At 56.9% G+C, this 17,405-nt stretch overlaps 1 protein-coding gene across 19 annotated transcripts in view; it reads right to left on the bottom strand.

Moving 5' to 3' along the window:
• BIN1 (bridging integrator 1) overlaps nt 1–17,405 on the bottom strand; it is a 55,560-nt gene that overhangs the window by 16,398 nt on the left and 21,757 nt on the right. For 10 of the 19 annotated variants that reach the window (XM_040474769.1, XM_040474771.1, XM_040474776.1 and 7 more), the window contains exons 2-6: nt 12,181–12,261; nt 5,908–5,962; nt 5,580–5,674; nt 5,106–5,201; nt 3,903–4,010 (exon numbers count right to left, since the gene is read on the bottom strand). In XM_040474769.1, the coding sequence (XP_040330703.1) occupies nt 3,903–4,010; nt 5,106–5,201; nt 5,580–5,674; nt 5,908–5,962; nt 12,181–12,261 (435 nt within the window). Of the gene's footprint in view, nt 1–2,948; nt 3,042–3,902; nt 4,011–5,105; nt 5,202–5,579; nt 5,675–5,907; nt 5,963–12,180; nt 12,262–17,405 lie in introns of all 19 variants that reach the window. The other 9 variants (XM_040474767.1, XM_040474766.1, XM_040474770.1 and 6 more) reach the window with 1 other exon arrangement.

Raw genomic sequence — 17,405 nt, 5'->3', positions numbered from 1 at the left:
AAGAAAGAAAGAAAGAAAGAAAGAAAGACAAAAGAAAGACAGACAGAGACAGAAACACGAAAGAAAGAAAGAAAGAAAGAAAGAAAGAAAGAAAGAAAGAGAAAGAAAGAAAGATGAAAGAAAGACAGAAAGACAAAAGAAAGACAGACCGAAAGAGACAGAAAGACAGAAAAACAAAAGACAGAAAAGAAAGAAAGAAAGACAGAAAGACAAAACAAAGACAGAAAGACAAAAGAAAGAAAGACAAAAGAAAGAAAGAAAAACAGAAAGAAAGAAAGAAAGAAAGAAAGAAAGAAAGGGAGGGAGGGAGAGAGAGAAAGAAAGAAAGAAAGAAAGAAAGAAAGAAGAAAAGAAAAGAAACAGAAAGAAAGACAAAAGACAGAAAGATGAAAGAAAGAAAGAGACAGAAAGAAAGAAAGACAAAAGACAGAAAGAAAGATGAAAGAAAAGACAGAAAGAAAGAGACAGAAAAACAAAAGACAGAAAAAGAAAGAAAGAAAGAAAGAAAGAAAGAAAGAAAGAAAGAAAGAAAGAAAGAAAGAAAAGAAAGAGAAAGAGAGAAAGAAAGGAAGTAAAGAAATATCTGTCTGAGCATGCACGCCTCCGGCAGCTCTTGGAGAGGACCAGACCCAGCAGGCCCACCCTGCCATACTCCACTGTCAGCCACTCAGGTAGGTACTGTGGGTCTGTAGAACCCACAGAATGAGTTCTGGCACTGTCACACACCCCTCCCACCCAACTGCCACGGGTCTGGCTGAAGACCCACGTTCCGCAGGAGCTCTGGCACAGCTCCCGTACCCCCAGAGACCACCTCTCCATGGCGATTCGGCCACTACCCCACGACACTGGTCCTGACTCCCCAGACGAACAACGGTGACAATGACACTGAGGATGGCCTAGCACCTCATTGCTGTAGGCCAAACTCTGTTCGCACGCCCAGCAATCCTGTGAAGAACAGGGTGGCTCCGTTTTAGCGTTCCTGGAAGTCAGGGCCTGTGTCTGTCATTCCCTTTGGGTCACATTCTTCATATTCTGGCTGTTTCTGAAGCACTGGAGGGGGCAGGGGGCCGGGGGAGAGCTTTCCGTTGCTGGAGAGATCTTGAAGCCCCGGTGGCTTGGCTACACGCCAACGGACACGTGGAACAGATGGAAACAGGCCCGCTCACCATGCCACGGGGCACTGGGGTCCCGCAGGCAGGTTTTAGGGGACTGTGGCCAGTGCGGAGAGCAGCTCAGAACTGGCCCAGGGAATATGTGGCACTGGTCAGCTTGAGAGAACACAGCCTCACCAGGTCACACTATCTCCCCAAAGTCAAGTCAGCCAGCAGGGCAGCCCCGGGACCACAGTACCCCAGCTCACAGCCAGACAGCTGCCCGTGGGAACTCAGAAGACTCCCCAGCTTCCAGCCAGGCGTGAGGCAGGGTGGGGGCAGAAAGAGGATCTGCTCAAATAAAAATTGGGTCCAAATGGGAAAGCCAATTGGGCTGAAAGGCCAAACATCTGCAGTCCAACATCCAAAGATGAGATCATATGCCTTAGCCTCCCTAGTGGCTCCCCTGAGGCGGGGGGATGGGGCCCTCCCAGCAGGATCCCCTACCCACACCCCACCCGGGAGCTGAAAAGCAGCCACAGGCACCACCCCAAGCTCCACAGTCTCCCAGAGGCAACAAAAATCTTCACCTGGTCTCCTGCCAAACCCATCTCAGGGAAAATTATGCAGAAAGCCTGGGTCTGGGTCAGTGGCCCCAACCCCCTCCAGCCAGAAATCCTGAACTCTACAGGCAGGGATGGTGCCCCAGCCTCTAGCTCCTCCTTCACCTCCTGAGGGCCATCTTCCCCAGACTTTGGAGATACAGGGTCAAGCTACCCTCAGGGTAGGGCTGTCAACAACTCAGTGCCTCCAAAGTCACCCCATAACTCTAGTCTAAAAGAAATCAGGCAGCAGGTCAGATAAGAAATTGGGCCGCGAGCCCATGCTGAGCCCAGAGCCCTCCACATCACAAGCGTTCAACACGTGCAGGTTGAAGATGATGAAATCAGGAGGTGGCCCAGAAAAAATGGGGCCACTGCCCAAAGAGAAACCCAACCTGCTGGGTCAGGGCTCTGTTGCCCACCCCCACCTCAGGACCACGAAGGGGTGCATGGAGTCCTGCCAGTTTTCCTGGAGAGAAACCATGAGGCCACCTCTCCCAGGGTGTATCTAGCCGTCCCTGGCCACACTGCGCTCACCAGGCACCCAGTCCATCCCAAGGGCAGAGGTCTGCAAAGAGCGAAGTGTTACCAGGGTATTAAGATCAGTCAGGAGTTCTGTACAAAGGCCTCCTCCCAGAAGCCTTCCAGAACCACTGTGGTGCACAGTTTGCCCTTCGAGAAACTCCCAAAGAGCCAACCCTCCAGGCCCCTGGTCTCAGATCCCAAACACACTTTCAGAGCCTTCCCAAGGTTTCCCCTCTAGGGGCACCATGAGGGCCCACAGTTCCCAAGGGTCCCTTCAAGCTGGAGATTTCGCCTCTCTGGGCAGGTGTGTCTCCTCAGTAAATTCTGGACAACCTCACAACTTTTACTAGGCTTGAAGGACAACACATGTCCGGACAGGAGCCCTCAGAGAGGGCAAATGGCTCGGAGGCTTTCCTGCATTTCCAGAGGCTAGGATTTCATAGATTCTCAGGACTACCAGAGACCCAGGCATGAAGCAACAGACTGGGGTCCACCCCAGGTTAACCGGAGCCCCAGGCCCCTCTGAGTCGCCCACATTTGACCTCAGGTCTCCTCTGAAGCAGGAGCTCTCCCAGCAGAGGCATTTGAAAACAGCCCTGCCCCTCACCAACCCAGGAAAGAGACTGAGCCCTCCCCCCGCGCCGGGCAGTGCAAGACGGGCGCCCAGCGCCAAGGACAGGACAACAGACCAGAAGGCGCCAGCACGTGCAAGGTTAGAAGCCAGTGTCACCTGATTTCGGAGCAGGTTAGTTTGAGCTACGAGATGAGCCTGCAGTTTGCCTTGGCACCACTGGGGGGCGGCTTTCTCAAGCAGCGAGACAGGCTGGGGGTGGGGAAGGGAGGTCAAGGCGAAGGAGAGTGGAGAAACAGGAGGGAGATGGGGAGAGAGAAACAGAGACACAGATATTAAACACCAGTCCAAACGTCCCAAACACAGTGACAGACAAGCTGGCCGCCCCTCCAGGGGGCCAGCCCCCCAGCAGGTAAAGGCCCCTCTAGGTCAAGAGAATTAAGGGGAGCCCCAGGCAAGGGGCAGACAAGGGGGTGCAAAGCAAACTGTGCAAGCAAACTTGCACTCCAACTGCAAAGCAAAATGTGAGACTCGTTAGCAGGGGCAGAGGGGCTCAGCAAGCTTGGTCCTGCTCCAGGGTGGGGGTGGGCTGGGGAGGGGAGGGGGACCCACCCTCGGCCCCTCACTTGTGGACAGTGTGGCCAGCCCAAGCCCTGTGCCCCCAAGGCTTGTTCCAGCTGAGATAGGGTCACATCGGATCCCATGACAGAATTCCACTCAGAGCACGCCAGGTCGGGCAGGGCCGTTCCAGTGAAACCCAAGCCAGGCCTGTTCTCATCCTGGAAAGTGGCCTCGGAGTGGGGTGGAGGAACCAAGGGCCAGAGCAAGCACCAGAGGATGGGCAGGAAGTGGGCCCTCACCCAAGTGCCCACAAGGGCCTTTCACTCGCCGCCGTGGGTCCAGCACCATCCTCCACCCGCCTCTGCTACCTGGGACTAGTCACCTGCTATAAAGCCATCTGCAAGCGGGGTTGATGGTTCCTGCCCCTGGGGAGCAGAGACAGTCAACAGTGCAAAGGGGTGCAGGGAGGGCAGCACAGAGGAAGGCCCCTCCAAGGGACGTGGGTACCCAGCCTAAAAACTCTCCCCCGCAGCCCTGCCCTCCAGCCCTTACCTTGGCAATTTTGGTTTCATCCTTCTTTTTGGCGGTTTGGAGGGACTCATAATGGTGCCGGGCGCTGTCATAGTCCACCAATTTCCGCCCTCGTTTGGCAATGCGTGACTGGAGGACAGACGGGGTGGGGGAGCGGTGCTGAACAGGGCCTCACCCATGCTGAGATGCTGACCAGGCTGGGCCCAAAGAAACTGGGGGAAGACGAAGGGCCCAGGGCAGTCGACCCCGGGCTCAAGAAGGGCATTTCATACATGCTTGAAACACGTACTCCAACATTTCTGGTGGCAAAGAGCTCACACCTTCGAGGCAGTCCCTGCCCTCTGGGGTCCTTTCTCATACAGAGGCCAAACCATGTCCTTCAATATCCACCCGTTGTTGTCAGTACCCTCCAGCCAGTACTGTGGGACAAGCCTCCACCCTGGCCTGGCCCTCAGCTCCTTAAAGACGCCTCCTGGACCCCAGGCTTCTCTTCTCCCAGGCCACCACCATTAGCCTCCCTTCCATACTCTTCATAAGGCCTCTTCAGGAGCCTGAGCCATCTGCATTGGGCGGCCATGGGGGCCAGCATGGAGCCTGACCCCCACCCCCGGGTATCAGGTCTAGCACAGCAGTCAGCATCTGGGCTCAACATCTCTGCTTCCACGTCTGAAGCATCTGGGGCCCACTGGCCTCAGTGGGGACCCTGGCACACTGACAGTTCCCAGTACCTGGGGGCCGGCTCTCGGAACACACACAATAACACATATACACCCAGATAAGAGGGAATACACACAACAATACATACATTCCCTTCTAAGCACACATAGGCTAATGCAGGACACCTATAGGCACACAGGCCCAGGCCTTACATACCCTCAATACACCTTATACAACCCTATAGTCGTTCCACAGTGACATAGCCACACACGCATACATGCACCATGGGGTCTCTTCCCCTAGTCCGGAGACCCAAAGGTTCAGGGCCCAAAAGCTGTCAGCTCTGAAAGGCCCAGGGCTGGGGGCTGGTGGGCTGGCCTCAGAGGGAGCAGCCCTGGAGGGATGAATTGCTGGGTGAGGGAGATGCCTGCCTTCGGGGCATGGCCACCTCAGTGCCTGAGCGGGGCAGGAGGCTGACCCTTCCCCCCACCCCTCTGTCTCCTCTCCCGCTCCCCTGCACAGGCCACCAGGCCAGAGCAGGACCGATCTATAGAGAGTGCCTCTCACCTTGATGTCAGGGAACTGGCCCAGGTATGTGTCCATGGTCAGCAGTGCCTGGTCCACCAGCTTCTGGTGATAATCCAGCCAGAGGAGGTCATTGTTCTGAAGGACGTAAGAGTCCCTGAGTATACGGCTGGGCGAGCTGGGCCGCACCCAGTCCCCCACCCTCTCCTCCCAGCGACCTGGGGTCAGCTTCAGCCCCATCACTTCACAGCTCAGAGGCTTCTCAGAAGCTTGGGTTCCTTGGGTGTGGAACGGGTGTACTATAAAATCACTCCTGCCCTGTGGCCTCTCATGGGGCAACTCTAAGGGAACGGATAAGCCCAGGGTCAGGGAGTCGAGGCGATTTGCCCAAGGGCACACAGCATGTGGATGCCTGAAAACCAGAAGGGCTTGTCCCCGTGGGTGAGGAACGGGCCGGGAGCTGAGACGAGGAGGGGCTTCCAGGAAGGACTGAGGCCACCTGCCTCACGCGCTCACCTCAGCTATCTTGTTTGCTTCATCCCTGCCAGGCCAGTCGGGCTCGTACACCTCCTGCAGACATTCGTTCAGTTTCTTGGAGGCCTCGTGCATGGCTGTGGGGCAGAAGGGCCATGCTGCAGCCAGGGCCACGGTCACCCTTGCCCCCACCTCCAAAGGCCCTGGAGGTGTGTGGGTCCCCACTACCAGCCCTTACCCCTCCACCACAAACCCTGCTCCCCTTCCCAGCTCTGCACCCATCAGCAGCACGTGGCAAAGGTCCTTCAGTGTCCCATGAAGCCCCCCTCCCCAGGCCGGGTGTGCCCCAGGAGACCCACCTGCCCCTTACCTTTGACGGAGGCCAGGTAGGTCCGGAGATCCTTCTGCAGTCGAGTGCCCTCGGTCTGCAAAGAGAATGACAAGGACAGCATGAGGGCCCGGGGCACACCCCATACCTGTCCCCATCCTTCCTACACCCTAGCGTGGACAAATGCAGGCTGCTCCTGACAGCTGCCACAGATCAGCTGTCCTCATCAGGGCACCAGCGGGATGAGAGGAGACAAAACATGCGGAACAGCCCCCGAGCACAACCCAGCCTGGAGCACCACTCAGAGCACAGCAGCTATTGCCTCTCTGGCGACAGAATGTACTGGGCCTCCAGCGTTCCTCAGCACCACCCCTGCCTCAGGGGCCCTGACCCCAAAGGATATCTGTCCTGAGCCCGTCAGCACCTGCCTCTTGCAGGGACTCTTCAGAGCCCTGTAAGGAAGGCAGGAAAATGGAGACCCCTCCACCCTGAATAAGACACGGGGGCACAAGCTGAATGGCACACACATACAATGGGGTCGGCGGCCCCCAGGCATGCTCTCACACGACCGGGGACCAGGTGACCAATGAGCACAGAACACAGGAGTGGAACATCCAGCACCTTGTCCTGAAAGCTCAGGCCAGCAGGCTCCCACTGCATCGTGCCAGAGACAGAGGATGGCACTGGAAGGGGTGGGCAGGTGGGCTGCGGAGGTGAAAGGGAATGGCTTAGCGAGGCTTCAGAGAAGTGCGGGGTCGTGCCCGGGACTCTCAGGACACTGGCCCAGACAAGAGGGAGGAGGCAGGAGGTAGGAAAAGGCTGGCCAGGGGACTGGGCCAGGCAGGGAAGACCCTGAGCTGGGGAGGCAGCCCCAGCAGCTTCCTGAGGCAGCAGGACCGGCACAGAGGATGGCCCCCTGGGCAAACCTCCAGTCCCTCTGGATTATCAATACCACACAAGGCAGGAGCAGGAAAGCGGAGTCCCAGGGGAGAGAGGGGGCCAACAGGCTGAGGCAACAGGTGACGTATGAGACCACCAACAGTGAGATGCTGAAGTGTCCAGAGGCCATGTGTAAAGTGGGAGAGCGCACACACAGGCTTTAGAGTTATGAAGGCCCAAGTCAGGCCCTTACTAGACATGTAGCCTCAAGCAAGTTACCGAACCTCTCTGAGCCTCGGTCTCCTCATCTGCCAGCTGGGGTGACCGAGCCCCGCCTGGCAGACCAGCTCACATGTGCTCAGGGAACAGCGTAAGTGAGCCAGGCCAGGCCCCTAGCTTCAGGAGATGGGCTTTATGGGACGATGGTGATGCGGGGCAGGGGGGAAGCTTGAGGAGGGCAGGGCCTCTGGAGAGCCAAAGGTGGCAGTGCCAGAAGCTGACTTCTGCAGGGGAGGAGCACCGTCCTGGCGCCTCCCTGCCCTCCCTGCTCACGTGTCAGCAACACCCCTGGATCCCCCTGCCCTGGTGGAGAGCGAGATAGACACGGACCCGGCAAGCAGCCACAGCCCTACTCCTGGCCTGCCTGGCGCTTCTGCAGATGACAGGTGGTCTCTACTCCAGCTGAGGGCAAGCAGGGACACAACCAACCTCCTAGGCTCACCCAGACACCCTCAAACCTCATCTGTCCCCGCCCCCCAAACAGGCCCTCCCTCCTCACAGCCAGGGCCTCCTCTTCCTCCCGCAGTGTCCCCAGAGCATCACGCACCAGCTGGTTCTTTCCCTGCACCGTCTTCATGGTATCATTTGCCCCCACCTGACCGATGAGGAAGCTGAGTGGTTCAGTGGCTCGCCCGGTGTTCACGGACTGGAAGACCCAGTGAGGACCCCCACAGCCTAGACACTCGGGCCCCACCCGCAGCTGCCTACTTATTACAATTAATGCTTCCAGAAAACAGCAGAGGCGTCATGCAGGAAGGGTTTCAGGGCAGTGCATAAGATGTACAGTTAGGGAAGAAAAAAAAAACCCTCTCCAAAATTCCTTCAGTCCCCCCAGAGTAGCCTATAGAACTGTGGCCACACCTAATTCTGAGAACTTTAGAGTTTGAGGCTTGTTAATTAGAGATCAAAGGAAGAAACTAGAGATCAAAGGAGGCCAGGCCACAGCATCCAAAGCTCTCTGGAATTCTATCTCGGGCCAGATGTGAACCGTGCGGGACCGGGAATGAAGAAGGGCCATTCCCACTCTTGACGCTTTGGTGGCTGAGGTGAGGATTCAAGTGTGTTCATGGTGTGATGCCATTGCATTCATCTGAGCTAGCAGAATCTTCCAGACTCAGCTTTTCTTCCTGCCAAGCTCCGTCATCCCACTCCCCTCCCCAGCATCATACACATCACCCCGAGGAAGGGGTCTCCGTGGGGTGGCTTGCCGTGCTTGGCCGGGCCTCAGGCCGTACCAGGGCTCCTTGTGTTTCCCAAACAAGGCCTCGCTGTAAGCAGGCACACTGGGCACAGATGTGCGAGGGGCCGCCCAGAGCTCTGCCTCACATGTGCCAGCCGCAGCTGGGCCCCTAAGCCACACTCCCCAGTCAGTCCCCGGGACCAGACACAGTCCTCCCCCATGCAGGCCAGCGCTCAGGCCAACACAGAACCTGTGTGTTTGCTCCCAAACTGGTTCCCTCAACCCCCACCCCCTAATAGAGCATCCAAGAAACAACTCTCTGGAGGTTCCCAGGGCTCTAACACCCCTTGCGGAGCAGCTGGGGGAAGAATAAAGCTCAAAAGCACAGTCCCTCCAGCCTGGCTCTGTGGGCTCCGGACTCAGAGGATTCTGGAAGGACACAACTACCCAGTACCAAAACCCAGGGCAGTTGCATGGGGGGTGGCTTGGCCAGCACCCCATATCCCTCCCTTCAAAGGGTGCTCCCAGCCTTCCCTGACATCAGCCCCGACCGGTAGTCTGAAGACCTAAGCTCCTATCTTCCCAGGGAGTGCGGGGGGCTCCCACATGGACCCTCTCTGGCTCTGGCTGACTCTTGCTGCTTGCAGTCAGTTTCAGAGGATCATAACTCAATAGCCAGAGATGCCCTCTCTCAGCCGAGCAGGCCCTAAGAACGAGAAGGAATCAGGCCTGTGCCCCCTTGGCGAGAAAAGCAAACAGCAGCAATGAGCCCTGGGGTGCAAGCTACAGGTGGCCCCAGGACAAAGAGCATGGCCCACCCGGAGGACCCAGGATGGCTTCCAGAAAGGCCTGAGCTGGACCTGAGCTGCGGGGCGGTAGTGGAGGAGGTGAATGGGCCCTTTGGGGTTCCCCAGTTCCTAAGTGGGGCCAGGAAGGGCTCTGATGTGCCCCTGTGAGAGCCGGCGACAGCCAGGTGACCTACACCCTCACCTAGGGCATCCAGAGGGAGAGGTAGGAGATTTGCTGCCTTGAAACCCATATTCCCAGCCATCCTAGTCCCTGACTAGCACTGGGCCCATTCTGCTTGGTATTCCCAGATAAAGAGCAGGAGAACACTCAGCTTCCAGACTTTCCACACTCAGACTCCACCCCGCCTTTCCTGGGGTCACCCAAGCCCAGGGCCCCAGTTACCCCCACACACCAATCAAATCCAGAACTGCATGGCTGCCTTAAACCCCAAGAGAGGGTCACCCCAAGCTTCAAATGAGACCTCAAATCCACCCCCTCCTGCTTGGCCCCTGAAAAGCCAGCCACCCTCCCCAATCTGAGGACAGACAGAGCCCCAGCTCAAGTGACCACTCCATGCCTGCCACCCGCACTGGCTATCTTTAACTCTGGCCTCACTGCCTGGTCCCTGAGCCCAAGGATCACTGAGTGACTCCCTGTCCAGAGCTGGGGCCCAGAGAGGGTGACTGTGAGGGACGAAAGTGGAAAGCAACGCTGTGGTCATTACACTGGGGCCAGACCACAGGGAACCTCAGATCCCAAACCTGTGCTTTTTCTCCTTCCACCATACAGCCCAGCCTGCTCTGAGGCAGCCCCATCACCCCCTGCCCAGCTCAGGAGCCCTAACCCTTCTCTCCAGCCCAGCCAGCTGTCCTCAGGCCTGGGACTCAGCTCCAGAAGGGGTGCCTGAGAGTGGACAGATCTGGACACCACACCACTGTGTGCCCTTGGAAGAGTCGCTTAACCCCTCTGAGCTTCAAGTACCCATCTGTAAAATGGAGGATATCAGCATCCGCCTCAAGAATGCAAGGTTAGTGTCTGTAAAATACAAGCAGTACCTAGTCTATAGTCAAGAATGCAAGGTTAATGTCTAGTGCCTAGTCTATAGTAGGTACTCTAGCAACACTGATTCCCCCAAGGGCTTTCAGAGCATCCCACAACCTGAGGAAGCCAGCTGAGTAGGGGACGGACCCCTGGAGCTTTCAGGTGACAGAAAAAGAAGCAAAGACTTCAGGGTTCTTAGCCAAGCCTCCATTTTGCAGGTGAGAGAACTGAGGCCCAAGGAGCAGGGGCTCACCCAGGGTCACATGGCTCTGTCATGGCACCTACTGGGGCCTTGAAACACTTCCCATTAGCGGCCTGGGGGACAATCAGCCATGAGGGCTTCTATCCCTGCCCTAAGGAACCTTTCAACAGAGCTCCTCTGGCAGGCAAGGATAAACTTGGTCCTGGGGACTTTTCAAGCTGCTCTCTGCATCCCCCTCTCCCACCATGCCCCCAGCCCTCTCCCAGTATCCTCCCTGGGACTCTCCCAACATGTCCCCAGCCCTCTCCCAGCATGCCCCCGGCCCTCTCCCAGCATGCTCCCTGGGAATCTCTTAGCATGCCCCCAACTCTGACCCAGCATGCCTCCAGACCCTCTCCCAACATGTTCCCCAACCTCTCCCAGCTGCTTTCTGACCTCCTTAGCTGCTCTTTAACTCTCCCAATATGCTCCCTGACCCTCCCCTGTCACCCCAGCCATCTCCCAGCATGGTCCCCAGCCCCCAGCCAGTGAATTGTCAAAGTTCTCCAAAGAGGACCCCCTCCTCCAGGTTGCATTCCAGCTGCAGAAGCATTGGTGGGCACCTTCAGTGCTTTCAGTGGCCTCAGACATGAACAAGGAGGAGGAAGAAGACTGGTTTGGGCCTATTTGGCCCCTTTCCCAGGACAGCTTAGGCCCTAACCCCACCCCCATGCCGTTTCTCACTCCTTGTGGCCTCTCCTGGCCTCCACCCCCATCTGTCACTCACTGAGCCTGGCCTGCAGAAGCCATGGGGCCACGGCCCAGTTCTCCCTCACTTCCTACTACCTCAGCCCTTCCTCAGGAGGGGAGAGTCACCAAGGTCATCTCATTCCCCACTTCTATGTCCTCAGACACAGCCACAGAAGTGGCTTATTCTAGACTCAGCAGATTCATGTGAGGAAAAAGTTTCAGGGACGTCCCAGTTGAGGCATTCAGGGTCCTTCAGTCAAGAAGATACAAGAAGTTCCCAAAAATAAAATTAAAAACGTTGAAAAAAATTAAAAAAAAAAAAAAAGGGGGGGGGGGCGCCTGGGTGGCGCAGTCGGTTAAGCGTCCGACTTCAGCCAGGTCACGATCTCGCGGTCCGTGAGTTCGAGCCCCGCGTCAGGCTCTGGGCTGATGGCTCGGAGCCTGGAGCCTGTTTCCGATTCTGTGTCTCCCTCTCTCTCTGCCCCTCCCCCATTCATGCTCTGTCTCTCTCTGTCCCAAAAATAAAATTAAAAACGTTGAAAAAAAAATTAAAAAAAAAAAAGAAGATACAAGAAGTCCTCTCTTGTATCGAACCACTGCCCCCAGGCTGCCAATGTGATTAAGCCCCTTCTGTCACTGGTCTCTGACCTATGCAAAGCGACCTGATAACAGTGCCACTGTAGTCTTTGGGACCAAACAAGTATGGATCTAAATCCACTCCCAAAACAAGATGGCCTTGGACAAATTACCCAGCTTCTCTGAGCCTTTCTGCTTCATCTATAAAAAGGGCACGATGACACCGGATACCTTACAGGGATGTTGGGAGGCACACCGGGCCATGCTTAGCAGCTGCTCACACCAGATCCTGTCTGCCCTGCTCCCACAGTACACTCTGCAAATGCCACTCTCCTCCCAAGAAGCTTCTTCAGCTCCCACTTGCCTCGACGTTCAAGGTTTTCTAGAGTGTGGCCAAAACCCCTTGCCTGCTCCCACCTGAACGCCACCCCCATCCCCCAGGCCTCCTTCTTCTTTCCCATGGACTACGTCCAGAACCACTGCTCCCTCCTCCAGGAAGTCCTCTGTAACCTCATCAGCCCGCACGGGCCCCTGCTCCACGCTCTCTTACTCCATAAATTCAGCTCTTGACATTTTCTACCTGGAAGCCACAATTCCATTTTGCACAAGCTCCCTAAGGCCAAAGGCTACCCACACTTACCAGCTGTTTGTTGAAATTCTGGACACACTGTTCAAACTGCTCATCCTTTGTCTCGTCTGCCTTCCCTAGTTTCTGGAGGACCTGCCAAGGCAGACAGAGAAGGGAGTGTTACCATGAGAAAGTGAGTGCGAAACCAAGAGTGCCTGATCGCCAATACCACAGACAGCCCCCTCACCCCGACCAGGGTCTTGGAGGCCCGCCGCCAGTATCACCCAGCCCAGGGCGCTAGGACCATCAGAAGGTCTCGTGGCTGCTAGGATCCCCAAAGGCAACCCTGAGTCCATCAAGTCTTGAGACCTCCCCATCCTCTATCCAGGGCTCTCCCATTGGCCAAGCGGATGAACTTAGGTCAGGTTTGCTGTAGTGACCGAAACAAGGAGGAGGGGAGCTCCAAAGGCAGCTTGTGGGGTCAGGGCCCCCTCCTTGCTGATCTCACACTGCGACCCTGGGGGCTCTGCCCCAACCCTGGCAGCTAAAATGTGAGCTGAGCACAAGAGGGGCCAGGTGAGGGCAGCCCCACTTCCCCCACATGACTCCATTTCCTGGGCTGGGAGTTTGTGAATACCAGAGGGAGGAGCAGAACAGCCCCAGGACAAGGAAGGCAGCAAAGGGTGGCTGGGGGTCAGGCTCTTTGTGTCCCAATCTGACTAGACTTTCAGATGTGACCTGCCCCAGCCACCCTGCTCCCTTCTCTAGAGCCCAGCAGGCCGTGCCAGGCCCACTGCTGGCACCCACACTCACACTCACACACATGCATTCACACACACACACACACACACACACACACACAGGCTTGCAGCCACCCGCTCTACTCCCAGCTAGACATCTCAGAGGTGGACTCTCCCCGTGGTGAGTCACACTGTGCTTTCTCAGCTGTGTGGGGGGAGCCGAGATGGATGGGTTAAGGCAGAGAGACCCAAGGCCAGAAGGGGGGGAAGACCTAAAGAGGGAGGAGCAGGAGCCAGAGAGGAAGTATGATGAGAGAGATAGGGAGGTGGAAGCTAGGAGGGGTGAAGGCAACAGGGGAGGAGAGGGCCGGGAAAGAGACGGATGAAAGATGGGTGCCGAAAGGGAAAGCTATGGCAGAGACAAGGTGGGTTTATGGGAAGACAGGGAAGGCAGAGAACCCCCCCCCCGCCACTTACAGCACCCCCACAGGAAACAGGAGGACCCCGCTGAGACATTCAGCAGAGGCAGTGGCCACAACCCCACAAGAATGAGAAGGAAAGGTAGCAGTGGGTGGGGGTGGCAGGTAGAGGGAGAAAAGGTGGCCTGAACCAAGGGAGGCCCTGTCCCAGAACAGAGTCCGGACCTTCCCAGCCCTGACTGGACGTGGGATGGTCCATGCTGTCCTGCTGCACCCTGTCCAGCTGGCTCGGGGACCACGGCAAGGTCTGTCAGCTCTCAGACCCACTGTCCGCGTGGAGAACGTTTAGCCATCTCGTCAAGTGCCTGCTGTGTACAACAGCCATGGGCATCTCTGCTGGGGCAGCAGACATCAATCAGACATGGATCCAGCCAGACACAGGGAAGCACATGGGACTGTGGGAGCCCGGGGTAGGGATCCCACGCAGCCTCAGCAATCAGGGAAGACTTCCTGGGGGAAGTGGCAGCTCAGACGGCCGGGGAGAGCGTGCAGCAAAGCGAGGAGACCAGAGAGATGAGGAACATTACCAGGAAATTCAGAATAGCTCAACGTGACCAGAAGTCACAGAGGATGCTGGGGGAGGACGTGGGCAGTGGGAGGAGCAGGGTGGGCATGGGAGGGCGGCCCACCAACAACTTTGTGCTATAATGGTCACAACACGGCTTATCAGGCCAGGGCAGCTGCAGGCTGATATTGAGGTGAGAGGAAAAGAGCAAAACTAAACCCCCGTGAGCAAGAAACTCGGCACTTCCCGCCGTCCACGGGCTCCCCCACTCCTCCCTTGGCAGCAATACCCAGCTGGTCCTGGGGAAACAGGGCAGAGCTGTGGAGGCACCTAGCCTGCTCTGCACTGAGCCTGAGTAGGTGACTCACCCCCTATCAGACACCGGCCCCTTGGCCCCACCACCTCCAAAGACAGAAATGGAACACCAGGTGGGAAAGAACTTCCAGAAGTCAAGAGAGGCCACAAGAGACAGTAAGAGGCTCCCAGGGAACAGGGTCCAGGCCTGGTTGGCCCTCGAGACAGGAAGACTGGGAAGGTGGCCCTGTCTACCCCCCTGTCTCCCTTCTCCCCAAGGAGATGTACTCTGTCAGCAAAAGGTCCCCAGTGCCCATCCTGCCACCAGAGCTCCTGAGGGCTCCAAGCCCCCAGATCTGCACAGACACGCACACGCGGCCCCACTTCCCCAACTGGCAGTGCACTCCACCCAGACGGCTCCCCACCAGGGACACCTGCAGGCCTGAGGACGGCCAGCCACAGTGAGCAATGCCAGGCAGTGAGAAGACTGTTTAGAAAAGGCACTTCCTCTCTGAACTTCAAGTGCGTTGTCTGATGAATAAACAGAACACCAGCACCCACCTTAAGGCTCATATCTATAAAACATGTGTCTGTACCTGGCATAGTCGAGTAACAACAATCTCCTAAAAGGCCTTCAGAGCAACCTTCACACAATTGGGGGCCAAGCCTAACACCTAACAACCCCCACACTGGGCCCAGACTGATAGCATCCCAAGACACGAGACATAATTCAGGCGCACATACACTGAACATACATGCATGCGCACACAGTAAACTCCTATTCACCCTTCAAAACTTTGCTCGTATGATACCTCTGCAAAGCTGCCCCTGCCCTCTCTCTCCCCAACAACACTCTGCACCACTGAAGGCCTGGGACCCACCCTCCTCACTGCTGTGGGATGTGCCCAAGTGTCTGCCTCTGGCTCTCTGCCCCAGCCATGCAAACAGTCTGAGGTCAGAGACAGTGTCCAGCCTTTTACATGTTCCCAGTTCCTGCAAAGGGCTGGGCACAGGGCAGACGCACAACTTGTTCTTGGTGCCTGCTGGCTAATCTAAGCCATGACCTTCAACAGAACATCCCATCTCTAAGGCTAAGTATCCTCTTATGCAAAATGGGAGGGTTGCATACAGAAAGTACTCAGCCAGACACACAGACAGAAAGCTGACCTTGAAAGGTCAACATTAGGATGAGGGTTAGGATTGGCACTCACATGACCTGAGAACCGGTCTTGGATAACCCAGGTCCACTCCAGCAGGTCCCAAGCCTGAAGGGGCCGTGTGCAGGGGAGTGACCAGCTCAGGAAGGTGGGGTAGGCTCCTGGCTCCACGTGACCTCAGGCTAACTGCTTAACCTGTCCACACCATGAACGGTAACCACGGCATGGCTGCAGGGCTGTGTTTCAGGAAAATGCCCAGTGAGTGAATGCTGGCCTTGGCCTCGTTAATCCCCCCCTGCACCTACCCCATTTTATAGGTGACAGAAGGTCACACAGCGTGGGTTCCCACTCTCAAGGTGCTGCTGGTGTGGCTACTAGAGGGAAAAGCAAGCCGAGCACTCCCTGCCTCGGAGTAAGGACAAAGACAAAATTCAGTCCGGTAAAAATCCCACAGCTTCCCACTACCAGCTTCCTTTTTTCCAACCTCTGTAACTGGAACTCCTGCCATGGCCCAGCCGCTGGCTAACAGACCTTTATGACCGACTGCTGGGGAGCCCAGACCACGACCCACCCCCTCCCCGCCACCTGAAGCTGTTCTGCCATGCTGAGATCTGTCCCCGTCCCCAGGGGAGGCCTCAGGGCTACTCTCTCCAGCCCCCTTCATTAGGGCCTTCATTAGGACACACATGCACACACTCAGCCCCCTTCATCCAATGCCTTCACTAGGACACACCTGCACACACTTAGCCCTCTGCTCACCAGGAGGCAAGCGTGGCCAAGGCCACAGGCCTTAGGGACACAGGTGCTCCGCCCATTCAATACGCGGTTAGTGGGGCCTCCCTGTGCCTAGCTCACACACAGACTACTGAGAGTGGCTGGGGGACTCTGGGCATCCAGAGAGGCCTGGCCCCCAGGGGCCCAGAGAATGCAGGACAATGAAGATGGCCTTATAGGATGAGCAGGAGGTGGGGACAGAGGCAGGATTCCCATGGTCTGTCCAGGGTTATGTAGGGGGAGAGCCCCAGACACACCAGTGTCACACTTACGCTCCTGTCACGTGTGTCTCCCTTTGTAATAAACACAGAGAGCCTTTCTCACGATGGGGCAGAGGAGAGGTGCACAGACCCTGCCACACCTTGGTGTTAGCCCGGGGGAGGGAGGGAGGGCAGTTCAGCAGCCCGGAAAGCCTCATCAGTGCCCCTGTTTCTTCTCAACACATCCTCAGCCCAGCCCGAGAGCAGTGGAGCTGACGTCCTCAGAAGGGACAGTCCAGGGCAGGGTGGAGAGGAGCAGCTGGTGGCAGAAACAAACCTCCTTGCGACAACATCCACACACAGTTCGGCCTCAGTGAGCCTGCGCTGTGAACCGGGGCCAGCAGCCCCTCCCTGTGCAGGGCAGGAGGCTCACCAGGGCTCAGGGGGAGCTTCGAAGGAGGGAGGGGCCCCTTCCCAGCCTCTCTGCTGTGGCCTTTCTCACAGCCCAGAGCACCCCGCTCCCACTGCCCGGTATGGGGAGTCCTGCCAAACCTTCACCTCTCCTCCTGGGGCCTCCTGGGGACAGGCACATGTGCCTCTACACAGCCATGCTTGTGTGACCACCAAACCCAGAGGAACAGGAAGGTCCCCCCAGGGCCAGTCTTGTTTGAACTAGGAGCAGTTCATCACTGACTGTTCACCAGGCACTGAGCAAAGCACTTTACAGACACCAAATGCTCCCTCCTGTAGGTAAGAGTCTTCACTGCCATGTGACAAGGTGGCAGGTGAGTGTGGATAAATCAGGCCCTGTGGCCTAAGGTCTGACAGCCAGGAGCAAGCTCTGAGCTGCTCTGCTGCTCCTAACCTCCGAAACTGGAGGAGGGGAACCCAGTAGACCCCACCCAGCACACCACACTCCAGCCCGCAGATACAGTGTGGATAAGAGGTCTGCAGGCACTCACCCACTGGGCTACAGTGGGTGGCCCTGCTTGGAGCCCTGAATCCTAGACAACACCCTATGGGGGGGGGGGGGACCCTAACGTCTCCTTCCTCCAGAGAGGGGCTGGCTTCCCCTGCACTGTGGGGACACATGCTCACATCTGAATGGCATGGCAGATGGCAGGAGTAAGTGCTTTCTAGAACCCAAG

This window comes from Herpailurus yagouaroundi, unplaced genomic scaffold, assembly GCF_014898765.1.
Source record: "Herpailurus yagouaroundi ecotype Mexico unplaced genomic scaffold, PumYag 140, whole genome shotgun sequence".
NCBI classification, from domain to species: domain Eukaryota; kingdom Metazoa; phylum Chordata; class Mammalia; order Carnivora; family Felidae; genus Herpailurus; species Herpailurus yagouaroundi.
This window is presented reverse-complemented; position numbering and strand designations above follow the sequence as displayed.